Source organism: Centropristis striata, chromosome 20, assembly GCF_030273125.1.
Source record: "Centropristis striata isolate RG_2023a ecotype Rhode Island chromosome 20, C.striata_1.0, whole genome shotgun sequence".
NCBI lineage: Eukaryota > Metazoa > Chordata > Actinopteri > Perciformes > Serranidae > Centropristis > Centropristis striata.
The window spans coordinates 32,346,285-32,373,410 of NC_081536.1; the positions used below are offsets into that span (position 1 = coordinate 32,346,285).

The 27,126-nt window shown below is 37.5% G+C and overlaps 2 protein-coding genes across 3 annotated transcripts in view; both read right to left on the reverse strand.

The window, feature by feature from the left end:
* slc1a4 (solute carrier family 1 member 4) overlaps nt 1-8,026 on the reverse strand; it is a 29,984-nt gene extending 21,958 nt beyond the window's left edge. Inside the window, exon 1 of the mRNA XM_059359755.1 lies at nt 7,362-8,026. Within this exon, the coding sequence (XP_059215738.1) occupies nt 7,362-7,876 (515 nt within the window). The 5' untranslated portion in view covers nt 7,877-8,026. The remainder of the gene's footprint in view (nt 1-7,361) is intronic.
* A 5,069-nt stretch (nt 8,027-13,095) lies between these two features.
* The window catches only part of sertad2b (SERTA domain containing 2b), a 57,213-nt gene continuing 43,182 nt past the window's right edge, over nt 13,096-27,126 (reverse strand). For both annotated transcript variants that reach the window (XM_059359757.1, XM_059359756.1), the window contains exon 2: nt 13,096-21,819. In XM_059359757.1, the coding sequence (XP_059215740.1) occupies nt 20,562-21,815 (1,254 nt within the window). In that variant the 5' untranslated portion in view covers nt 21,816-21,819 and the 3' untranslated portion in view covers nt 13,096-20,561. The remainder of the gene's footprint in view (nt 21,820-27,126) is intronic.

Consider the following 27,126-nt stretch of genomic DNA (forward strand, 5'->3'; position numbering starts at 1 on the left):
CATTTTGTGGCTTTTTTAAGTAATTTAGTGTCTTTTTTTGGTAATTTTGTGTCTTTTTTAGTAATTTTGTGTCTTTCTTTAGTAATGTTGTGTCTTTTATTGTTAATTTTGTGTCTTTTTTAAATAATTGTGTCTTTTTTAGTAATTTTGTGTCTTTTTTCAGCCATTTTGTGTCTTTTTTAAGTAATTTAGTGTTTTTTCAGTCATTTTGTGTCTTTTTTGTAATTTTGTGTCTTTTTTTTTGTAATTTTGTGTCTTTTTTTTTGTAATTTTGTGTCTTTTTTTGGTCATTTTGATACGGCCTCCAGCACCCCCCAGGCAGTTTGAGTTTGAGACCCCTGGATTAAAGGTTAATGTCCCAGTCTGTGGAGTGCATGTTCATTATCAACAACAAAACACTGTCCTGTCTGTGGTGGCTGGTGGCTGTTATTTGCCTGCCTGCACATGTTTCTGCACAAATTTCCCCTAATATAAAAAGTCATTAACCCTTTGATGCACAGCATGGGTCTCAAGCAGGGGTCTCAAACTCAAATTACCTGGAGGCTGCTGGAGGCAGTATCAAAATGACGAAAAAAAGACACAAAATTATTAAAAAACGACACAAAATTACAAAAGAAAAAAAACACTAAATTACTTAAAAAGACACAAATGACCAAATAAAGATACAAAATGACTGAAAAAAGACAAAATTATCTGAAAAACACAAAATTACCAAATAAAGATACAAAATTACAAAAGAGAAAAAACACAAAATCACTTAAAAAGACACAAAATGACCAAAAAAACACACAAAATTACTAAAAAAAGACACACAAAATGACCAAAAAAAGATACAAAATGACTGAAAAAACACCAAATTACTTTAAAAAACACCCAATTTTTTTTAAAAAAGACCCAAAATTACAAAAAAAGACACAAAATTATTAAAAAAACAAAATGACCAAATAAAGACACAAAATTACAAAAGAAAAAAAACACAAAATCACTTAAAAAGACACAAAATGACCAAAAAAACACACAAAATTACTAAAAAAAGACACACAAAATGACCAAAAAAAGATACAAAATGACTGAAAAAACACCAAATTACTTTAAAAAAGACCCAAAATAAAAAAAAAAGACCCAAAATTACAAAACAAGACACAAAATGATTAAAAAAACAAAATTACCCCCCAAAAAAAGACACAAAATTACAAAAAAAAAAGTAATTCAAGGGACCTTCCACACACACAACACGGTAAAGTGCCATTCATATAAAACTCACATTAAACTTTCATATCAAGGTGGGGGCCACAAAATATCATCACAAGGGCCGAAATTGGCCTGTCGCCAGTCTGGACTATTGGTGACAAGTGGTGGACACAAAAACTGATATTAATTTGGGACTTTTTGGTGAATCATTTTTTCTGTCACTACTGTTAATCCATTATGAAAACATTTTCCTTGAAAGTCTTTCTGTTTAAGGCCCCATGCTGAGTTTTATTTTCTCTACTGTAAAACAAGCATACAGGGATTACTGGAAGCCTGCAGGACTTTTCCATGTATTAGTGTGTTTGTTGTAACTTTATCCTCTGTGGCCACACTGTATTGTGCAAAGAAATACAGACTTTGCTCACATCTATTCCCACAGCCAAGCACTTCACACCATAACCTCATGACCCCGTTCAACTGTGCCTCCAGGCCGCTCCGGGGGCCCGGGGCCAAAAGCTCTTCCACATGTCGGCTCCACACTAGCAGCTAGACGTTATATATCGTCACTAAGACATTCTTAATTGTTTGGTTTGTTTGTTGTGTCTTCTGTGGGGTTTTTAGGTCATTTTGTCTTCTCATTTTATGTCTTTCTTTGTCATTTTGAGTCTTTTTTTAGTCATTTTGTGTCTTTTCTTTGTCATTTTGTGTCTTTTTGTGTCTTTTGTGTCTTTTTTTAGTCATTTTGTGTCTTTTCTTTGTCATTTTGTGTCTTTTTGTGTCTTTTTTTAGTCATTTTGTGTCTTTTCTTTGTCATTTTGTGTCTTTTTGTGTCTTTTTTTAGTCATTTTGTGTCTTTTCCAGAAAAAGGGTCCTATATTCCCCGCAATCTATCAATCTTTACGGTAGACTCTCAGCATGGCCAGCAGGCCGACCGTCACATGGCCCACCTTAGCTCAAACTGCCAAAAACTTAAATTTGCACAGCAGCGTATACTTTCTGTTACTTTGCAGTTCTTTTTTTGGCTTTTTAAATCTAGGATTACTCATGTTTGTATATTCCCACCCCTAATTATATTGTCTTGCATCGAGGCTTAGCTTTTTACCTTTTAGGGTTAGGTTAGGTTAAGTTAGAGTCAGGGTTAGGGTTAGATTATTTGCATTTGCAGACATTCATGTTGCCCAGAGGTTAAAAAAAATTTAAACTTAAACTTTTCACTTAGGTTGACATATTAGGATTTTTATAAAATTGTCTTGACAAAAGGTGCTAATTAGCAAATGTTAGCATGCTAACAAGCTAAGCTAAAATGTTAACATGACAAATGGGTCATCCCTATGTTCCCCGGGACAAAATGACTAAAAAAAGACACAAAATGACCCAAAAAAATACACAAAAATACACTAAATGACTAAAAAAAGTCACAAAATTACTGAAAAAGACACAAAATGACCAAAAAAAATACACAAAAAATACACAAAATGACAGAAAAAGACACAAAATGACTAAAAAAAGACACAAAATGACTAAAAAAAGACACAAAAATACACTAAATGACTAAAAAAGTCACAAAATTACTGAAAAAGACACAAAATGACCCAAAAAAATACACAAAATGACCGAAAAAGACACAAAATGACTAAAAAAAGACACAAAAATACACTAAATGACTAAAAAAGTCACAAAATTACTGAAAAAGACACAAAATGACCAAAAAAATCACAAAAAGACACAAAATGACCCAAAAAAGACCCAAAATGACCGAAAAAGACACGAAAAGACATGAAAATGATTTTTAAAAAATGGACTAAATAGCCCTTTAAGGCTCCACAGGGTTAATCGTTGCACCCAGACACACTCTCCTCTCCCAGAAGGCGGTTGGTCAGGACGTCACATGAGCGAGGCGACGATGTGGATTAACTGTGAACCAGAGAGAACAAGCTGCTCTCTCTCTCTCTCTCTCTCTCTCTCTCTCTCTCTCTCTCTCTCTCTCTCTCTCTCTCTCTCTCTCTCTCTCTCTCTCTCTCTCTCTCTCTGCTCTGGTTAGTTCAAGTTGTTGCGTAACAACTTGATTTCTGGATTAATTGCAGCCAAACATCACTCATGATCCTTTTGATTCCAGACAAAAGATCAGTCAGTTAATGTGGTCGGGGTTCTGACCGTCTGCTGCCTCTTGACACAAAGTTTCGTGCGTTAATCCCATGAAGGTCCAGTGACACGAGTGATCACTGGGAAAATACATTTAATTGAACTTAAATTGGGAAGAGAATTCTGCTGGCCGAACTTGTACATTTATGTTTTATCCTTATGTTAACTTGTATGTTAACTCTTTAAGTTAGTACTCTGTAAGTTAAGTTCTTAAAGGGCTATTTTGTCCATTTTTGAATCCTTTACATGTCTTTTCGTGTCTTTTGTCTTTTTGTGGGTTTTATGTGTATTTTTTTGTTATTTTGTGTCTTCTGTGTTTTTTTTTTGGTAATTCTGTCTTCTCACTTTGTGCCTTTTTTGGTCATTTTGTGTCCTTTTTTAGTCATTTTGTGTCTTTTAGTGTCTTTTATAGTTATTTTGTGTCTTTTTTTGGTAATTTTGTGTCATTTTGTGCCTTCTGTGTTATTTTTAGTCATTTTGTGTCTTTTTTTTTAGTCATTTTGTGTCTTTTTTTAGTTATTTTGTGTCTTTTTTTGTTATTTTATGTCTTTTTTAATCATTTTGTGTCTTTTTGTGTATTGTTTTGGTCATTTTGTGTCTTTTTTAGTCAATTTCTTTCTTTTTGTGTCTTTTTTTGTCATTTTGTGTCTTCTGTGGGTTTTTTGGTCATTCTGTCTTCTCATTTTATGTCTTTTTTGGTCATTTTATGTCTTTTTTTTGTCATTTTGTGTCTAATCCTTCCAGAGAATCTATGGTACAAATATAAAGTGTGACTCTACAGTGTGAGACTGAGAAATAAAAGCAGCCTGTCCACCTGCTGCAGTGATAAGGCAGAAACGCTGACAGTTCATCCCTCCACCTCTCTCCCCTCCTCAAAATACACTCAACTCCTTCAACAGCTGTCAGCTTTCCCTCTCGCTGTGGAGCTTATTATTAGGCCTCTGTCTGAATGGGCTGCTGCCACTAGCTGCTATTTTATGGACATAAAAACCTGCTTGTGTATGTAATCAGGGTTTCAAACGAGATGACAGTGATGAGGCTTGGAACTCACTCACCCTGTCCCAAAAGTACAAGGCTGCCTCTTGTACAGCTGCAAAAATGTGATATTATGGTGCCAACTCAATTAGTCCACAAGGTCTTGCAAAAGTCCACTCTTTCCCTTTTCCACTCAAGAGACAAAGCAAGACAGAAAGCAAAATGAAGTGGTGCTCCAGCTTTGTTGCATGCTGCACTGCAAAAAATAGGGTGCCTAAAAACACTACATTTGAGGGAAAAGGTACTAAAAACAAGTGAAATTATTTGTCCATGCAGCAAGATATTTTCACTTCTTGAATTAAGATTGTTAAATCTAGAAATAAGCATTTCTACAGATGCATTTAGAAGGCCGAAAATACACTAAATATAAGCAATTACATATTTTGTTTCCTTACTTTTAGTAAATTAAGCTGAAGATTATGATATATATATATATATATATATATAGATATAGATATAGATATATATATATATATATATATATAGATATATATATATATATATATATATATAGATATATATATGGTATATTTACACCAGGGGTCTCAAACTCAAATTACATGGGGGCCGCTGGAGGTAGTATCAAAATGACCCCCCCCCCCCCCTCCCCCCCAAAAAAAGACACAAAATGACCAAAAAAAGACACAAAATTATCAAAAAAAGTAATCAAAGGGACCTTCCACACACAACACGGTAAAGTGCCATTCATATAAAACTCACATTAAACTTTCATATCAAGGTGGGGGCCACAAAATATCGTCACGAGGGCCACAATTGGCCCGCGGGCCACGAGTTTGACACGCATGGTCTAAGGGGTACATTAGTGTCTATTGTACCTCGGGTACTGTACCCCTACTTCTGAGAGTGTTGCATACCTTTAGTAATAAAAATAATAAAAATAAACCCTTCTTTCATAAAACAGTCAACTATGACAGCTGTGTTGTAATAAAAAAATTCCACTGATTAAATCCAGTTTGCCTCAGGCGTTTGGGAACAATATAAACACATAAACAGGCTCAATGCATGAAACCCGACCACGCTTTATGTACACACTCAACTTATTGATCTGTGAATGAATGAAGAGCAGCTCAGTGTCGTCTGCTGTGTTGAACTGTGATAAATGTTCAGCCACAAAAAGTCAGTTTCTCTGTCCTGGACCAGTTCTTGTCAGTGTTTTGAGGATTATGCTGATATGAACAGAAGTTTCATTTATTACTGCTTTTAAAAAGGTTAACCCCGAGTGTGCTGTTTAACTCTGTCTAACACGACAACGTGAAAGAAGTTTACTTTGGTTCACAGCATCAGTTTCAGTCACACTGACACCAGTCGTGGTTCTAGACTGTTTCAAATGGGAAGATCACATGATATTTTAGAGGAATATAATGTGATTGGAATATATATAAAGGTCATCATCATGCTCAATTATGTCTCAGAAGTCGTCATTTTTGGGTCGATACCATCTGTTAGGGAGATTTGGTGCTAAAGTTGGCCATTTCCTTTACTTTAGAGCTGATAAAAAATGTCAAAAACCCCTCCAAACAACACATAACGACACCAAGACCCTGATGAACACCATTGGTTTCAAAAACTTTTCACAATTTTGGAGATTTCTGCAAGAAATGCATTGTACTTTCTAGTCATGGCCAGTTTATGCAGCTCCCAGAGTGTTTAGGGACCCCAGTGTGCAGAAATATTCAAGAACAATAGGTGAAAATAACACTTTTTACTGCATGCAAAACTACATAATTTTTTGCCAAAAGCTGCCTGGGATTAGCAAACATTAGGCATGTCTGTAAAAAGAAGCTTTGTGGGAACCCATATAATGCATTTTCATCCAGATATGTTGAGGTCAGAGGTCAAGGGACCCCTTTGAAAATGCCTGTGCCACTTTTTCCCTCCTTCTGTAGAAAACTACAACCAACCTGGTTTGTACCTGTGGATTCTTTAGGTTTTTATCAGCTTTAACCTTTATGTTGTCATAAAAAAGCAGCTTGATTGAATTTTAAAACCCAAATCTAGTTTTCATGAAGAAACAACCTGTTAATCATCAAAAACTCTTTTTACAGTGCATTGTTCATTGCACCTTATTTGTTTCATAGCACCAACATTTTTATACTGTATATTCATATTTATTCTGCACTGGAATTCTATTCTACTCCTTAATACAGAATAAATACTTCTTTAGACACTTTATATTGTATTGTATTTTTATTGTATTTTTATATTTTATTGCTTGAAGTATGCCTAGGTTGTTATTTTTACTTAATTGTGTTGTTATTGTCTCTGTGTGTAATGCTGCTGCTACACTGTAATTTCCCAGCTTGGGATAAATAAAGTATATCTATCTATCTATCTAGAAAAACTGGATTTATCAGTGGCATCAGTGTGCAGAAATATTCAAGTACAACAGGTGAAAATAACACATTTTACTGCATGAAAATAATCATATTTTTTGGCATTCCTAAAGTGCCTAGACAGTGGCGGTTCTACACAGGGGCCTCCAGGGGCCACTGCCCCTGTGAAGAAGCCCTAGGCCCCTGTTGTGGCCCCTGTGTCAAATTAATAATAAAATGATCAATTTATAACGATGAACGAAGGAACAATTCTTACCTATTTTTTGTTCAAACAATATCTCATTGTGCACAAAAGGAACCCAGAATGTGTACATTGTATAATAGTTTAAATGTGCAATAAAAACGTATATATATGTATATATATATATATATATATATATATATATATATATATATATATATATACTGCACTTTCAAAATAAAAAAAAGTAATTGTGCACAAAAATTTCAGTGTATTTGTATCTTCCAAATATACTTAAATGAGATTTTTAAATGAGCTAAAATAAAGGTTTTGAATACCTAAATATAATCTTTTGCTTAGTTTTTTAATGTGCCCCTCTGATTAAACACTGGCCCCTGCTTGGCCCCCACAGTAAAATTAGTCTAGAACCGCCACAGTGCCTAGAGCTGCCTCGGTACCTGGCCAGGTCCAGGAAGGAGTCGGCGGTCTCCTTGTCGCTGCTGACGCTCTCCAGCCCCAGACTGTTGCTGTTCAGGGCTCCTGCGCCCACCCCGGGTCTGATGATGAAGGCCAGGGTGACTCCGATCCCCGAGGCGATCAGCGTGGTCACCAGGAAGTAGGCGACGGCGATGCCCCCCAGCTTGCCCAGGGAGCGCGTGTCCAGGCTGGCGGCGCCGGACACCAGGCTGCAGACCACCAGGGGCAGGATGATCATCTTCAGCATCCGGAGCAGCATCTCTCCGGGGAACGCGAAGTAGGTCATCTGCGCCTTGGTCAGGTTCATGTTGCGGACCAGCATCCCGAGCCCCACGCCCACCAGCACCCCGGACACCGTCATGATCACCAGCAGGTTCCTCCCCAGGAACTCCATCAGCTTCTCCCTGAAGCTCTTCTGCGCGCTTTTCTCCACCATCCGGTCCGTGGACGCAGAGTTGGCCATGGCGTGCCCGTTGATTTCGCTCTTTTTCTCCATCTTTTTTTTTTTTTAAGCAGCGTGGGAAGCGGAGTCCGGCTCAAGGCAGCGTGGGTTGGATGGGTGCTCACACGCGCTCTGTGCGGTGTGCAGGCTGCTCGGTGTGAGGCTGAGCGCAGAGCGGAGCGGAGCCAATGGAGGATGAGCGACGACACAGAAGCGAGTGGAACATGCGCACAGCAGCCGGCGTTTTATACTCCCAGCAAATGATGCAAGAGCAGCAGAGATTGCCAGGATCTCTGGCAATGTGGCACACTTTTACTGCGCGGAGTGAATGAATGAATGAATGAATGGCGTGATTAAAACAGCAGAGGAACACATCACATTCTGCACTTTATACTTGGGTTTTCTGACCTTCCGCTCCCTTTTTTTCTGTGCATTTTACAAATTAACAATACCTGCACGATCATTTACAGAATGCATAAAGATTCTGTAACAGCTGTAGGCAAAAATCATTCATTTTATTTTATTTATGTAGTAAAATGTGTTATTTTCACCTATTGCACTTGAATATTTCTGCACAATTTAACATATTTCATGCTCAAATGCATGTAGAACAGTATAAATAGGAATACAAAAGGTTTGAAGAAAATAAAAAATACCTACTTACTTTTTTTTCAGTGCAAGAACAGCAGACCAACATTAATTGCAAGAAGTAATTTTGTGCATTTTTACACTGCACTTTTAAGATTTCATGCTCAAATGCATGTAGTTGTACTGAGGGCCACTTCAAGTGTGTGTGTTTTCACCTATTGTACTTGAATATTTCTGCACACTAGGGTCCCTAAACACTCTGGGAGCTGCATAAACTGGGCATGACTGGAAAGCTGAGACTTTCTAGACATTCAGAGGATGTTAAGTATTGGCAATAAGGGGTTAGTTTCTCAGCAGTTTGAGTAGATTCCACTGATTAAATCCAGTTTTTCTGCACAGTAAAAAGGGAAAATGTTGATATTTACAGAGTTTTTAATGATTGACACGTTGTTTCTTCATGCAAAATAAAATTTGGGTTTTAAAATTCAATCAAGCTGCTTTATTTAAGGGGCTTAGTGAAGGTGGGACATTTTTGATCCTTAGGATAACTGGTGCATACAGAAGGTGAAGACAACACAAGGGTTAAAGCTGATAAAAACCTAAAGAATCCACAGCTATAAACCAGGTTGGTTGTTTGCTACATTTTGGGGAGGAAAAAACTGGCACAGGCATTTTCAAAGGGGTCCCTTGACCTCTGACCTCAACATATCTGGATGAAAATGCATTATATGGGTTCCCACAAAGCTTCTTTTTACAGACATGCCTAATGTTTGTTAATCCCAGACAACTTGGGGCAAGAAATCATGCATTTTTTATGTAGTAAAATGTGTTATTTTCACATATTGTACTTGAATATTTCTGCACACTGGGGTCCCTAAACACTCTGAGAGCTGCATAAACTGGAAAGCTGAGACTTTCTAGACATTTACAGGATGTTAAGTACTGGCAATAAGGGGTTAGTTTCTCAGCAGTTTTCAGAACAGAAGTGCTCACTACATAAGGATAGCATAAGGATTCTCTCCCACTAATATTTCTCAACACAAAAGACATATTTTCTAGTAGAGACCTAATCTTCAGTCAGGATTTATCTGGGGTTCTTTGTTCATGAACGCACCATAGGATGGAAATGATGCTTTCACAAACCTGTCAGGCCTTTTCAATTCATCATTTCCTGTCCTGGTTTATAGCAGACATGGCTAATTAAAAAAAAAGGATGCACAGAAAATGTTAAGGGTCATTTAAACTCCTTATTCATCAAGTTAAATTCATAGATCCTTGCATTAACTATTTTAAAATCCACATGAGAGGAGATTTGACCCCAGCAGGTCCACAGACGGAGTTATGTCTATGTCAGCACCATGGAGATATATATATACACATATATATATATATAAACACATTTCTTATATATGTCTCTGTCAGCACCACGGCCAGCGCTCTGTGGCTCCTAGGGGCCGCTGCTGCTTACAGTTTTTGACTGTAACAGCAGCTGCATAATTTCATATAATAAAGGTTATTTAAGAAAAATGAGATCATTTTAAAGGGATCCTTTTATTTTCTGAGGTATGGACTGATGCATTGCACATGATGGACTTGATAGATTTGTCCACATTTATTAATGTGAATCCTCGTTGCACCTGCAGTGTTTCACCACCAGGTGGCGGTATAATACAGCCAGTTAACAGGCAGACAGGAAAACAGAAAGGTTTGTAAAGTTCCTGTTTGTTACGTCTGTCTTTATATTTGTAATTGACTGTATTGCCTCAGTTGGAAAAAAAAAGCCATATAAATCAAGTTTATATATATATTTTTTTAACACTCTTAATATTAATATAATTCATACTAACTGTTTTGTTCCATTCAAGTGATTTCTCAGAATATATGATTTAGCAAATACCAATAAATAATTGCTAAATCGGGTATTCTGAGAAATCATATCATAATAATAATAATAATAATATATATTATTATTATTATTATTAATATTATAATTATTAACAAAAACAAAAACAAAGGAAACATAATAATAATAATAATAATAATAATAATAATAAAACTGACAAGAGGCGTTAAAATAGAAAAAGAGTCAATTTGTTAAAGGGGAACTCCACCAATTGTAGTTTTTATGTTTTTGACGCCTTTAAAATAAAATAATATTTGAAGGTGAAGATATATAATTTACATATTATATTATACTATTCATTTTTATAAATATACAATATTATACATTTTCATATATATTTTTGTTGGTTTGGGGAGGGGGGCAAACCTTTCATCCACTTTTTATAATAATGTAATCATACAGGAATACAAAAATGTATATATATATATATATATATAATCAGTAGTATATATCAATAGTAATTTTTTTTAAAGACATTTTTTTCTTTATGTATTATTATTATTATTATTATTATTATTATTATTATTATTATTATAACTATTAATTATTAAAGGGGCAAACCTTTCACCCACTTTTTATGTGGGTATGTAATCATACAGAAATCTTTAAAAAATCCAATATTTATTTTTTACATTTTTGTATGTTTTTATTCTTTATGTGTTGTTATTATTATTATTATTATTATTATTATATATAATTATTAAAGGGGAAAACCTTTCACCCACTTTTTATAATAATGTAATCATACATGAATACAAAAATATAAAAATAAATTGTGGATTTTTAAAAGATATTTTTTTTAATTTATGTATTATTATTATTATTATTATTATTATTATTATTATTATTATTATCATTATTATTATTACTATTAATTATTAAAGGGGCAAACCTTTCACCCACTTTTTATGTGGGTATGTAATCATACAGAAATACAAAAATGTAAAAATGAATAGTGGATTTTTATAATATATGTTTTTTAATAATAATAATTATTATTATTATTATTATTATTATTATTAATTATTATTAAAGGGGAAAACCTTTCACCTACTTTTTATAATTATGTAATCATACAGGAATACAAACATAAAAATAAATTGTGGATTTTTATAAGATGTTTTTACGTATTATTATTATTATTATTATTATAATTATTATCATTATTATTAAAGGGGAAAACCTTTCACCCACGTTTTATAATAATGTAATCATACAGGAATACAAAAATATAAATATAAATTGTGGATTTTTATAAGATATTATTTTCTTTTTTCTTTATGTATTACTATTATTATTATTTTAGTTTTTTTATTTTAATTATTATTATTATTTTTTTTTGGGGGGGGGGGGGGTTGGAGGGGGGTCAATCTAAGGTGATTAAGTCAGTAAAAGCTGAGCATTTTATAAAAGAATACAGTTGATTCACATGTTGAGTTTCTCCATGTTTACAGAGTAAATGTAGCAGCAGACAGACAGACAGACAGACAGACAGAGGAGCAGCCTTCTGTCTGTCTGTCTGTCTGTCTGTCTGTCTGTCCCTGTTGCTGTCCTCAGTGACCTTAGCTCTGCTGTTGCTAAGTTGAGCTAAACTTTCTCTGCGTCCACCAATAGAGACAGATTGTCCCCCGTCCCCTCACAGCTGTGTGGCCTGAATGCTGGAAATAACCAGCGGCCTGTGGATCACAAGTCACGGCTGGTTAACGGCGGCAAATGTTTCCTCTGTTGCTGCTGTAAAACCAAGAAAGAGACAGAGAAAGAGAGAAAGACAGGCTGAGCTTCAGAATGGAGGCTAAAGTAAGAAATGAAAACAAAAAATTAGGATGTATGATGTTCAAAAACAAGTTATTTGAGGAAAACCTGCAAAACTGAATGATGAAATTAGTTTGTTGCAAAGATATAGAATGTTAAACTTAGTCGGGTCACTTTAGACCAGGGGTCTCGCGGCCCGCGGGCCAATTGTGGACCTCGTGATGATATTTTTTGGCCCCCACCTTGATATGAAAGTTTAATGTGTCTTTTTTAGTAATTTTTTGGTAATTTTGTGTCTTTGTAATAATTTTGTCCTTTTTAGTAATTTTTTTTTTTTTTTTTAAGTGTATTTTTGGTAATTCTGTGTCTTTTTTTGTTGTCATTTTGTGTCTTTTAAGTAATTTTGTGTCTTTTTTTGCTCATTTTGATACTGCCTCCAGCGGCCCCCAGGTAATTTGAGTTTGAGACCCCTGCTTTAGACCCATTTTGTGCATCAAAGGGTTAAATATGTCTTTATGTGCATATCAAAAAACAGTGTAAACTCACAGAAAGTAACGAGACAAAACACATCGGCTCTTTTTACAGTTTATTGTATATATATATATTTATATATATATATATATAAAACTACAAAAGTAAGACTGTTTCAAATTCATAGCCAGCTGTCCATTTATCTCACACTCTATGTATATATATGTATTTATATATATATATATAAATACATATATATATACATATAAATATATATATTTATATATTTATTATCTACAGTCCACATTTGGATTCCAATACAGTGATCAGCTGATAGTTTCTCTCTGTGTTTGTGTTCTATTGCATAGAAAAAGGCACAGCTCTGAGGTCTGTGTAAAATACAGCCTTTGTAGAGGAAATCAGCCTCGACTGTGGTCAGTTCTTTCCCGGCGATTGGACAAACCGCCGCATGCTCGGACAGCGCTAAAACAGATTCGGTAGCAAACACTGATCGACAAAGTCTCAGGAGCTTGAATGTTGTTCATACTATGTACATTACTTTTGGCATTGAAGCGTCTATGACTGACAGGCTTTGGAGTCTTGACATCTGAAGGTTGGAGACGGGTTGTTTGTTTTTTTGAGTATTGCTGCATGAAACTGTTCGCCTTCAACTGGAAAATGATGAACGAAAAGAGTACAAAAAGATGTAAAAAGTTGTGGCCGCCACCCCACAAAAAAACCAATAACAAAGCAACAAACAAACAAAGATAATATAACTATCTATGTATATAAAAAAATGGCTTCCACCCATAATTTCCACGCTCAGATACATTCCTATCTGAAGTACATTCCTACCACACATTCTGTACACACATTTACAATCCAAATGTTCACTTCACATCAAAAATAAATATATTTACACAGAAAAAAAAAGAAAAACAATATGAATAAATAACTTCATGGACAAAAAAACAAGCACTCCAAAAAAAATTCAAACATAGTGAAAGAAACAAGACACAGTCGTCTACAAACAGTTTTAGTTGGAGTTGGTGCTTCTGTCTGCTCATCCACACTTCGCTGTGAATTCAGTTCATTTACATACTAGCTGAGGTCAAATGCATGCTGGGAAACTAATGATCTTCCATTGGAACAAGTTTTAACACCACCCCGACCTCACTGCTCAGTGAAATGAGTCACACCGGATTCCAGATTACACATTCTGTCCCATTAACAGCTCCTGCCTCCCACCAGCTACAAACACCATTAACAGACTGTTTTACACCACAGCAAGGCTCTGCTGGCAAACACAATAGTGTTTAGTTTATTACTTTTGAAGGAAAAATCCATTCATGTGTGTTTCTGGACCACTGCGGTGTCTTTTCTCTTATATTGCTGTGATTAGTTAGACAAATGCAGATGATATGTAGTTATTAAAGTGATCTAAAATCTCAGTTTTAAAGCTGCACTCATTAATATCTTCTGTTGAGTTATTCCCCCAAATTGGCCAATTGAGGCTGGCTCCAAAAGTCAATCCTCATAGACTCCCATGTTAAAAAGCCTGACTTTAAGGCAAAAATAAACATGTTTACAGCCAGTTTTGGTCTCCAAAGCTATTAGGCGAGTTTCCATTAGGTATTTTTCCCTCTAGTGAGCCGCTATGGGTGTTGCTTGGGAGAAAGGATCCTCCCAAGATCCGCCCAACTTAGCGGGTCAGAAAGTACCTGCCTCGGGTCGGTACTTTTCTGAGCCGCTACTAACTAGTTGACGCTGATTGGATACGGTTTAGTTGGCGATTTCGCGCATGTGTGATTCATTTGCAGACTGAACGCTGAGGGGTTAACGTCTCCTGCTCTGACTGCAGCTGCAGGAGGACTGGGCCGCTTGTGAGTGCTTTGGGACGGTGCCTGCTACTCGTTAAAAAGAGAAGGAACGAGTCTCCAAAAGTCTCCAATAACACCAGAAAAAGTCGCTAGATTTGTTGCTAGTCGCTTTTTTGAGTCTCTAGAGCAGTGATTCCCAACAGGGGGGGCCCGACCCCAGAAGGGGGGTGCCAAAGAAGAAGCGAAGCGAAGCCCTCTTGATTTTAAGGGATGTAATAAATCCAATGTGTTAAATATAGATGAGTCAGCATTTAATTCATTAGTGGGACAAAAACAACTAAATAAGGGCTACATTAAACGTTAATTCATTTATTTAAATAGAAAAATCACTATAGAAAAGTTTAAAAACAAAGGCTATATCGTGAGAATAAGGACATGTGTAACATCCCTCCTGCAGTATACACAGGTAACCTCGCCTAACAACAGAAACAGAGCTGCTGGAAAAATGGCAAAGAAAAAGAAAGGGTACCATAAAAGTTACATTGAGTTCGGCTTCATAGAAGCAATGGACAATGGGGGGGTCGCCAAAGTTTACAATGGTAAAAATGTGGGTCCCTCAAGGAAAAGGTTGGGAACCAGTGCTCTAGAGGGTCTGAATAGTCGTTAAATATAGCGACAAAGTCCCGAAGTTGGCAACACTGATTGCCGCGTCGGTCTGTTGTCACATTTAAACTCTGTTGGTTAGTGGGCGGAGCCAAAACACTCAGCCACTTTTCAAAAAAGTACTCAATGGAAACACGCCTAATTTCCACATTCATGCCAACTGTATGGCGGGTGAATTTTTATATAATTTACCCGTTTAGATCATATTAAGGCTTAAAGTTATGGCCATGAGCCCACATTGATCTTTATTTCTGCTCTTAAGAAACCTCTGGGTGACCACATGGAGACTATGTCCATATTTCATACAGTCTATGGTTCTATAGAGTGTTTTAGCTTCTTTCAGCTCTTTACTTTTGCATTTCTGACCCACAACTCTGCTTTCATCTGCTGCAGTTTCCAGTGAACGAGCTCTCGTAAAAGTTGCACAAAAAAGTGAGCGACTAACTGGTAACAAAGTGGAGCATATTAGCAGATTAGAGTTAGAGATATTTCCCTCCAGTCAACAGATGGAGGAGACCAAAAGAGTCTGAAAGAGTGACGGAGAAACTCAAAACCAATGCTGATGCAGTATTGTAACCTGGCAATCTTTAGCCAACACATTGGCAAAAAACAACTGTAAGGGTGATTATGTTTCACGGTGTGTTTTGAGTTGCCAGATGTGAATGGATGCAGCTTTAAACATCACCTGAGGGCTGTTGAAAAGCCACTGTTTTGCACTGATATTTAACAATCACACAGAGTGAGACAGAATCCAATTTCACCAAAAGTAGCCTGGAGACAATGACGACACCTCTGCTCAAAGTAAGTCCTGACTGGTGATGTGTTAAAGTATCCCAGGGTGGATTTTTCCATCAATGTTTGGGCCAATTAGTTAAAAATCCCATTGCATTGTCTGACTTTAAGAGGGAAGGTGAGCGAGTCTGTCTTTTGCTGACTCATTGCTTCTGTCTTTCTGAATATTGCAGCAAGAGAACAACTTTTTGTTTTGCTGTATTGCCTCTGTGTTTACTACTGGCCTTCCTTTCAAATTAAAACTATCCTGTTGTTACCATGTGGGTCTAATTCATGTGCAAATTACTGGTAAATATGTGACACTGTTATACACAATAAAAAAACCCTTGCAACATGCTTGTTGTGTGATTTAGGCGAGTGTGACACAGCTGTTTTCAGCCCTTTGCCTCCAAATAAATAGCTCTTCCATACAGTCTGATCTTTTTTCACGAAAGTGAATAGCTAAATCTGTGAATCTGGGAGTTGAATTATGTATACAGTCATGAAAAAAAAAAAATGAGAGCATTGTTTTCCTCAATTTCTTGTTCATTTTAATGTCTGGTACAACTAAAGGTACATTTTGTTTGGACAAATATAAAGATAACACAAATAGCTGATAAGAGTTTAATTTAAGAGCTGATATCTAGACATTTTCCATGTTTTTTTTAATTATGATTTTGGTTTTTATCAAGACAACCATGGTAAATGTCTAAATATGAGCTCAAATTAAATTCTTATCAGGTATTTTTGTTGTTATCATTATATTTGTCCAAACAAATGTACCTTTAGTTGTACCAGGCATTATAATGAACAAGAAATTGAAGAAAACAAGGGTGAGCTACTAATTTTTTCCATAACTGTATATAAATCACAAACATTATGTGTAGACAAGACATTTTATAACTGTGAACATTTGACTGATACACTGAGCATTTCTATTCTATTTAAAACTGTGTGTATGTGTGTGTGGCCTGCTGGGAAAAAGACATGTCGATCTTGGCGGTCCTCGTGTGACCCTTATATAAGATGTTGCCATCACATTTTGTCTATTTGTGCCAAAAAAAAAATCATGCATACATAGTGGCCTGTGCAGGGGGTGGGGGGTGTTTTGAAACAGTGTGTTGCATGGATGCAGTATCAGGTTAACATTGTGGTTTGGGTTTCTTACTTCAGTTGAAATCCACATTCAAATCATGCACAAGGCCAGATTTAGCCCTCCTGCTATCGTTTAACCCTTTGATGCACAACATCGGTCTAAACTGACCCAACAGAGTTTTTATGTTCTATATATTTGCAATAAATTATTTCCATCATTCAGTATTCCAGGTTTTCCTCAATTTTTTTTTTATCATCATACATCCTAATTTTATGTTTTCCTTCATTATTTTTTTAATAAAATCCCTTTTTGTGTCACTACTCTTCTAATGCACAACATGGGTGAAAAATGACCCATATCCACTTTTTAGCTAAGTAGCTTGTTAAGCTAACTACTTAGCTAACTACTTGGCTAAGTATTTAGCTAAGCAGCTTGCTGAGCTAACTACTTAGTTAACTTTTTGGCTAATTAGCTTGTTAAGCTAACTACTTAGCTAACTTCTTGGCTAAGTAGTTACCTTAGCAAGCTACTTAGTCAAGAAGTTAGCTATGTAATAATACAAAAACTGGAAATATTAATCTGTTGTTATCAAAAGCAAGATATTTAAAGAATACTTGGAATATTCAATCATTAATAAGTTGATATCAAAAGATAGAGCACAGAAAAACACACAGCAGCATTAAATAACATGGGGAATGAATGCGGGTCATTTTGACCCATGTTGTGCATTAGAAAGGGGGTCAATATGTTGTGCATCAAAGGGTTAAAAGAGAATCTGTGAGCTTTGGGGTCAACATCAACAAACTGTGCAGCACAATGCACAGAAGTGAGCAGAACCCTGAGATTTGGCATATAGGGCTTCTTCTCCAGACAGTAAACTGGTGTTTGTGTAATACTGTAATTTGTCTGTCACTCATGTTGCTAATTCTGTAGGAGCCAAACCCAAAATAAGGCATGTTTTACAGAATTTTTTCTTTTGTGTGATTCTGAGAAGTTTTATGGAGTCACATTGGTACCACAATGACTCTCCTTTGCAATCTGTGTTAGTCTTGAGTCCTAAACAGCCAAATTGAATGTGTTTGGAGCCTTAAAGTCTCTGCTTAGGATGTAGGCGGGTGCACATATGGAAAAAAAACCCACTTAACCCTAAAAAAATTCTAACAAAAGGTTTCTCAGCTGTTTTTTTGTAGTATTAGATGTCCGTAATAACATACTAAAAGTTTACCGAAATCTGACCACTAGAAAAGAAGCCACCAACACTAGGCAAAGCCATATGAGAAAGGATAAATAATAATAATAATAATAATAATAATAATAATTACTGAAGGGAAACTGTAAAGTGTCTGTGGTGCAAGGTGCTCATGCAGGAAGGCTCACTGGAACTGATCACAACTTTGTGGTCGTAAATGTAATAAATAATACGAGTGAAGCTAATAAAGTTCAATTCAATGTATGCATATATGACCTATATTAATGAGTTGGAAATTACGTCAATACATGGCCAAAATGAACAAATCTATTTGATCAAATAATCATCTAGTGATATTCTCAATAGCTTTAATGAATTCTTTGACCCAGAAAATGTAGATTTTGACACCAAGATTGGCCTTCTGAGTAGCTTGGAAGACATATTGGTTCTCATAGATTTTAATACACAATAAGGGAATGTCCCACTTACTCTTCTTTTAAAGGAAATCTAAAACAATGGCTGAAATCACATCAAAAGTGTGACCACTAACTGGACTTAAGACGACTTGAACATTACTTTTTATTGCATAGTTATATCCTGTATCTTACCTATGTACTTGCTGTCTTTTATATTTGTATTTATTTTTATTTTTTTTAGGGACTACGGATGCAAACTTGCAGCTTTGCTATAATCCGGCATATTTACAAAGATGTTTTTCGATGTTCATTAATGTGCACTGTCCCTATCCAAAAGTATTAAAAAAATAAATAAATATGGCTGCCATCTCCAATCCACAATCTTGATGAAGTGGCTCCTACCATAAAATTTTACCTTATGGTGATGGAGAGCATGTGGAAAAAATGTGGTGCTTTTGTCCGACGAGTTATTTAGCTCCGACTAGAAGGAGTAATGGTCAATTTAAAGACCTGGAGGTTTTGAAAGTTACTGGTAAATATGTGACACTGTTATACACAATAAAAAAAACCTTGCAACATGCTTGTTGTGTGCCTTGGAAGGTAGATTAAAGGGAGTGTGTCACAGCTGTTTTCAGCCCTTTGCCTCCAAATAAATAGCTCTTCCATACAGTCTGATCTTTTTTCACAAAATAGCCAAATTTGTAAATTTGGGAGCTGAATTATGTAAAACGGGGCTTTTCCTGGAGTCAAAAATTAAACTTTTAGCATGTTTTTAAGTACATCTGATACTACTGAGAAAACCTTTTGTTAGATTTTTTTTTTTTAGGGTTTAACCATATTTGCACCTGACTATTGGACTTTTCAGAACCTCTGCATCCAAACGGAGGCTGAGGAGAGTTGGTGGTGGTGGTGCAGCTGCCGTTCCCAGTGTAAACACAACAAGCTTTCCCCGTGGGTGTAGCTCATTTGAATTCCGCTCTAACTGAAGCACAATAACTAGACCGCAGCTTGAGCTCATGTAAAATAGTATCCAGCACAGTTACATGTGCCTGCCAATAAGGGAAGAAAAAAATAAAGTCCCGAACTGAATTCATAGACATGGTGTGCACATGAACAGACATTTCCTTCTACAAAAAGAGTTTAACAAACAAACAGCCAGGCGGTGTGTATTGAAAACTATTTCCAAAGCGTGATTATAAAGCCAAGCTAATATGTAATGTAGCACTCACTGGTAAAACAACGTATCATCCTCGTAAAACCTCTTTTATGCTCGCTTTACAAATAAAACATAGCATCTGTAATAAGATAAAAGATTAAATAATTATTATTTGATCATGAGAAATTGCCTTAATAACAGTTTTATAACACAATACAATAAATTAAAACAAAAAAAAACACTGAGGAGTGACCTCTCTCGGCTGTTAAAGTGAAGAGAAACTAGAAAGAAAAAAAAAAAGACAAATACTGTAAAAACAGGAATTGAAGAAGTGGTCATTTTGAAAGGCACTCATCTGCTAAAAGCCATGGATTCAGTGTGTGTTTTGTGTGTGTGTGTGTGTCGTGTCTGTGTGTGTTTAAACATGTATTAATATACCTGTGAGGAGTTTATGTCCTCACAAGGATAGAATGATTGCAAAAAAATCCTCCAGAATGAGGACAATTTGCCGGTCCTCGTTTTTTTTTTCTATTTACAGTTACTTTTTAGGGTTAAGGCTTAGGTTCAGGTTAAGGATTAAAACTAGGGTTACATTAGAATTAGGGAATGAATGGGAATCGTTGGAGGTCCTCACAAGTATAGAAATACAAACCTATGTGTGTCTTTGTTTCCCGGTTACTTCATTTCCATATTTGGAAAGGCGAGCACAGTGCATGCACAGTGTTGTGTAGTAGTAGTTGTCATAGTAGTACTAACTGACATCACTATTGATGTTTACAATTACCGACCTTTGAAGAGAGTAAAAACATAAAAACAACAAACGGGAAACCCCCCCAAAATCAATCCCGAAGGTTCATTCCAGTCTGTATTCCGTATTAAACTGTCTGAGTGTTTCTGGGGGGCTCGTGTCCGAGTCACGAGCCCACCAACACCTCCATGATGTGGTCCAGTTCTGTCAGATCGATTTTGAAAGGCTGATTGGCTGAAACCTGGGGGGCGGGGCCGCTGTACGGCGACGCCAGCGATTTGAGGAGGTCGTCCGCCGTCACCACGGGCGACAGTTTGGTGAGGCCGCCGCCACCAGCTGCGGCCGCGGCCACGCCCACGGCCCCCGCCGTCGTACAGGGGTCAAAGTCATACATGGACGTGTCGATGTCGGCGAACAGGACGTCGTCCAGCGCCAAGTCTGAGAGGAACCCCGAGGGCGAGGAGGAAGAAGAAGAAGAAGAAGAGGAAATGTCTACGAGGCCGACGGGGGCCAGAGCGTCCATCGGCCGGAGCTCGGCGCAGCGGGCGACTTCCGCCAGCAAGACGCCAGCTGCATCTTGTTTAGCACCCGCGGGCCGGCTGTCTCTGGGTGGGCCCGTGGGCGCCGGGGGGAGGGGCTGGGCGAGTGGCGTGGGCGCTGGGGAGGTAGTCACGGTCGTAGTATTAGCTGCTGCTGTCCTTGTTATGGCTGTGGGAGGGTCCAACTCCATGTCACTCAGAGCGGAGGGGAAACCGTCGCTGGACGAGGCGGGCGCGGGGACCCTGGGGGCCGCCTCGGGGCTCAGGAGCGCCGAAGGTAGCGGAGGAGGCTGCGCCGGCGGAGGCGACAGCGGAGGAGTGGGCGGGGATGGAGTACAAAAGGCCGAGTCTCCGCCGTCCTCCTCCAGTAGCGAGGCCGGAGTGAGGCAGGCCTCCACGCGGCCGGGGCCGACCGGGGACGCCTGGCCGTTGGGAGGCACCATCGGGTGGGGCGAAGGCGGCGGAACGATCACCGGCATCAGCAGCGCCGACGGCTGGGACGCCTGCGCCGCCGCCGACAACACGCCGAAGGACGGCGGCGCCTCGCGGTAGCCCTCGTCCATGGGGTCGTCGGGCGGCGGCGAGGGCGGCAGCAGCAGCGGCCGGAGGGAGCCTTCCTGCTTGAGTTCGTCCTGGATCCGCCGCAGCATGTTGTTGATGAGGACGCGGCGCTCCAGGCTGGGCTCGCCGAGCGGCCGCTGGCTGTACAGCTTCATCAGAGAGATGTTGAAGATGGTCTGGCGCTGCAGCGTGTACGACACCTTGGACAGACCCTCCGGACCGAGGCCTAGCCCCCCTCCCGCCACCGCCGCCTCCATCGTTTTGCCTTCCAGCCCCTCTTCATCCTCGTCCAGCTTCCGCTTCGCACCTTTACCGAACATATATCTGGAAAACACACAACCGGAGAGACAAGGAGTTAGAGAGTTCAGAGGTCAGTAACATAACAAGGCAACAGTTATTATTCTAAGGCCCTGCATGGTCAGATTTTGCATAAACATGTTTCCTGGTTGATCTGATCACAACTGGACAGCTCTATGTACAAGGTTCATACACTTTTTCATAAAATAAGCATAAAATGCTGGTTTTAAGATGAGATTACTCAAAACTGTACCTTGTTACAGCCTCAAAATAAGTGAAAAACACTAAATATAAGCAATTACATATTTTGTTTTCTTACTTTTAGCAAATTAAGTTGAAGATCATGAAATATATATATATATAGGAAAAACACTCAGTATTAGTGAAGAAAAGCTAAAAAGGTGTGTCTAAAAACAGATAAAACAGTAAATCTGAGGGAAATGATCTTGCTGCATAGACAGATAATTTCACTTGACAAGATTTCTTAAATTAAGATTATTAATCTAGAAATAAGCATGTTGAACGCTTAAAATAAGAAATTAACTCTTACACTTCGTAAACTTTTTCAGTGGTCAAATTCAAGCACTTTTCAAGGACTTTCAAGGTCAATTTTCAAGCTTTTCCAGGACCTTATAACGGTTATAAGGTGCATGTTTTAGATGAGTACTTACATGCTAAAAGGGGTAATTTCACTCAACCATACCAACTGCGATGTTTTTATTCTTTTAACAACCAAAAGTACAGTTTGCTAATCTCAATATTCAATTTATTATTTTTTTCATTGAACATGTGATTATCTATAGTCAGACTGCACGAGAAATACAGTAAGAATTTCAAGCATTTTCAAGCACTTTATCCAAAATCCAAGCACTTTTTGAAAACCTTGAAAATACAACATTTAAATGTAAGCATTTTCAAGGATTTCAAGCACCCGAATGAATGTATGTGGAGGTGTGATTACATTTGGTCATTTTGTGTCTTTTTTGTGTCTTTTTTAATAAATTTGTGTCTTTTTTAATAATTGTGTCTTTTTTGGCAATTCTGTGTTTTTTTGTCATTTTGTGTCTTTTGGTGGTCATTTTGTGTCTTTTTTAAGTCATTTAGTTTTTTTTTCTGTCATTTTGGGTTTTTTTTAAAGTAATTTTGTGTCTTTTTTTGGTCATTTTGATACTGCCTCCAGTGGCCCCCAGGTAATTTGAGTTTGAGACCCCTGATTTAAGCTGTCACATGACACAGAATGGTGTATCAAAAAAAGGACAGTGGTGAATATTTTGCGAAAACTCAAATCCAAGACTCATAAATAAGATTTATTATGACACTTCTGTAACAAATAAAGTGTTTTTCCTTACTTCTAAACTGGTAAAATGTCACATCATCTTCTGTTCCTTACACAGAAATACACCAACAATTCTGACACTGCACATTCTGACGTTTACACCTGGACATTGAGGGTTTTTTTGTACGTTGATTCAAATCCAAGCCAGTCGTCACACCACATCCCAGCTGACGGACACGCTGACTGATACATGCACCAGTGAAGTCTGCAGACTGAAACCCAGCAGCTTACCCGTCCGTGGTGATTGAAAAAGCTGCTTAAACGCAACAAGCTTACTGCAACAGGGGATTTTAAAAAAAACATACATTGAAACCAAGAGCAGCTGCAAAGGGAGCCTCACCGCTGCAGAGTGAAGCCCTGCACACACACACACACACACACACTTGTTATGTAATATCAGCGTTCCCTGCTGTACCAAAGGATCATAGGCCAGTTTTAAGCCCAACCCCCTCCACCATCCTCCCTCCCTCTTTCCCTCCATATTAGAATAGCACATTGAGTTACTTACACCGGTTTCAGACGGCCGGTGTGTTTGACCCGTTCATATAAGACAGCTGTCAATCTAGAGACGTAAACACTGTGCTGATAAACCTCACAATTACACTGATTATATCCAATAATTTACCAGATTTACCACGTTTTAGTTTCACTTCTATGTCCGTCCATATCTCTAATATATAGTCATGGAAACAATTATTATACCCTTGTTTTCTTCAGTTTCTTGTTCATTTTAATGCCTGGTACAACTAACTGTACATTTGTTTGGACAAATATAATGATAACAACAATTGATTTTGTTTATTATCAAGAATGTTTCCAAGACTGCAGATGTAAAAATGACTGAAGACACAAAATGACCAAAAATGACACAAAATTATCGAAATAGATTTTGTCTTGTCTTTTTTGGTCACTTTGTGTCTTTTAAAGTATTTTTTTTTCTGTCATTTTGAGCCTTTTTTTTAGTAATTGTGTGTCTTTTTTAGTAATTTTGTGTCTTTTTGTCATTTTTTTCGTTTTTGGGTCATTTTATGTCTTTTTTAAGTAATGTAGTGTTTTTTTTTATTTTGTGTCTTTTTTTGTCATTTTGTGTCTTTTTTGTCATTTTGTGGCTTTTTTAATTAATTTAGTTTTTTTTATGTCATTTTGTGTCATTTTTTGGTCATTTTGTGTCTTTTTCTGTCATTTTGTGTCTTTTTTTGTCATTTTGTGTCTTTTTAAGTAATTTAGTTTTTTTCTGTTGTTTTTTTTATTTTTATTTTTTTTGTAATTTTGTGTCTTTTTTGTGTCATTTTGATACCGATTAGATAAAAATGACATTTAAACGTCCCAACCATTTGAATCATTTCTGTCCCTGAATGCAACACCAGTTCACCGAAGCCAAGCAGTGTTTGTTTCGACCCGCGTCTGACCCTCATCAGGAAAAAAGGGTTGTGACCAAGGACCAGCTGATGCAGGCAGACCCCCCCCCTCCGACCTGTGACGGTCTGAATGGGGCATTAGTGATTGGGGGGGGTGGGGCAGGTTGGCGGGTGACAGACGTACAGTGGAAGAAAAAAAAACCCCACGGTGCATTCCCTAAACATGCAAATAATCCAATATCTGATCAGATCTCTGTATGGAACCAAAGTCTGTGATGGGCTCGCTACTGGAATAAAGAAAGTGAGAAAGAAAGGAAAGAGGAATCGCTGCAGTGTGTTTGACTCTAATCCAGGCTGACAGGCTCATGCAGCCAGTTGCTGTCTACACACACACACACAAATACACACTGCGCATGCGTCTCCTCACACACACATACACACACACACACATGCAACCACACACACAGGAAGTATGAGCTGCAGGCCCAGTCACCACGACTGGTTGGTTGCCATGACAAACAGAGTCAGCTGGGAATTCACCCAGAGAGATGACAAAGAATGGGATGGGGGGGGGGGGGGTGCTGGGGGACAGGAAGGAAGAGGCGGAAGGCGAGGAGGAGGAGGAGGAGGAGGAAGTAGAGGAGTAGGTGAGAGATTGGTCTGGGGAAGGTGGGAGAGGAGCGAGCACTCCACCGTCTGTTAAAACTACTGCTGACTAGGAACTCCTATTCTACTGCTTATCTTATTAATATCTTATTATGGCAGAACTGCGATAAGATGCACATGTATTTAGAGTTGTTCCGATTCCTCCACCAGTATCGGAAATTGTTGTGTCTTTTGTCATTTTGTGTCTTTTTTTTTGTCATTTTGTGTCTTTTTTTTGTCATTTTGTGTCTTTTTTTGGTCATTTTGAGTCTTTTTTATTTTTTTTTATTTTGTGTCTTTTTTTTTGTAATTTTGTGTCTTTTTTGGTCATTTTGTGTCTTTTTTTATAGTAATTTTGTGTCTTTTTTGGTCATTTTGAGTCTTTTTTTATCGTAATTTTGTGTCTTTTTTGGTCATTTTGTGTCTTTTTTTAAATTATTTTGTGTCTTTTTTGGTCATTTTGTGTCTTTTTTTATAGTAATTTTGTGTCTTTTTTGGTCATTTTGTGTCTTTTTTAAGATCATAACTCATATACAACAACTTCCTTACTTACTACTAATAAGCAATAATTCTGAGGTTATTGAGGGAAAACTCTTAGTTAATGTCTTACTGGTTGTATAATAAGGCCATGCAGAATAAGGCATTAATAACTACTTAATAATGACTAATTAAGAGCCAATCAATATGTTACTTATTTGCATGCTTAACATGCTATAATATATTTCTCCAAAGTGCAATATCTTTTGCCAAACTTGTTTTGTCCAATAAGAAAAAATTCTCAGTCTATTCATCTCACTTCAGTCTTTTTATTTCTCCACAATGAGAGTCAAACCCACAGACTGGCCAACAAAGTATTCAGTCAAACTGAACTCAACTGATATCAAACATGTTGGACGACAACAACTGCAGCATTTTATCAAACTTTCACAAACAGCAAGCTTCACTGCTCTCAATTTTTTTGAATGAAACAAAAAAAGCTGAACTTTGCAGCGTTATTTAAATAACTTCCCAACACATGATTTTCCTAAATGTGAGCCCTCTACGCCTCCGGAACGTTAAATATTGATACTTGGCGCCCATGAGTCAATATAATATTGGCTCTTTGAGTTGCAGGACAAATTATATATCAAAACGTGCAGTTTGATCGGGATCAGTGTGCTATTACTTTTCTCTACAGAATATGATTTTTTCAGGAAAAACTGCCCAAAATTTTGCATTGAAGTGAATGGGACGGCCGAAAAAAAAATAAGCAAAAAAGAACAATTGGAGATTTTTAAACGTCTACTTCTCCGGCATAATTTCACCTAGAGACTCCATTTAAACTTTAAACAGTAGACACAAGTCTTGTGTATCGGTGTATTAATCCACGTTTCGATAGGTCATATAGTTTTTTTATCAATCCCTGTTCAATGACCATGATCATTTTTGGAGAAATTCTGAGATTATAATGGGTGTGTATTGCACGGAATGTTCGTGTCACAGTGTGTGACGCAACACGCACCAACAGCCTCATTGGCTCCCATATTAAAAACGCAGGATTATTACTGTAGGAAAGCATATTTAACAGTTTTTTAGATCGCTCTAACAAAGCTATTTCTTCATTTTTCTTCACAAAAAAACATATGCAGACGTTCAGGAAGAACTCAGGACGCTCAAAGTGAAGTCGGATCAATGATAGGTATTATGGTTTTGCCAAAAATGCTTTCTGTTGGAGGCCAGAAATTCCAGTCTGTCCACCTCTGGCTGCTGTCACTGTTCGGCACATTCGACAGCTGCAGTTAATTCTGTTGATTGTTCTGCTCTGATTGCCTTTGATCCTTTGATGTGATTACAGTTACAGATACACACACACACACACCTCCAGATACACATGCTTCTCACACACACACACACACACACACACACACACACACACACGTAACTTTATGTGATTTTCGTTACACACACACACACACACACAAATGCGCGCACACACACACACACACATTTTGAGGT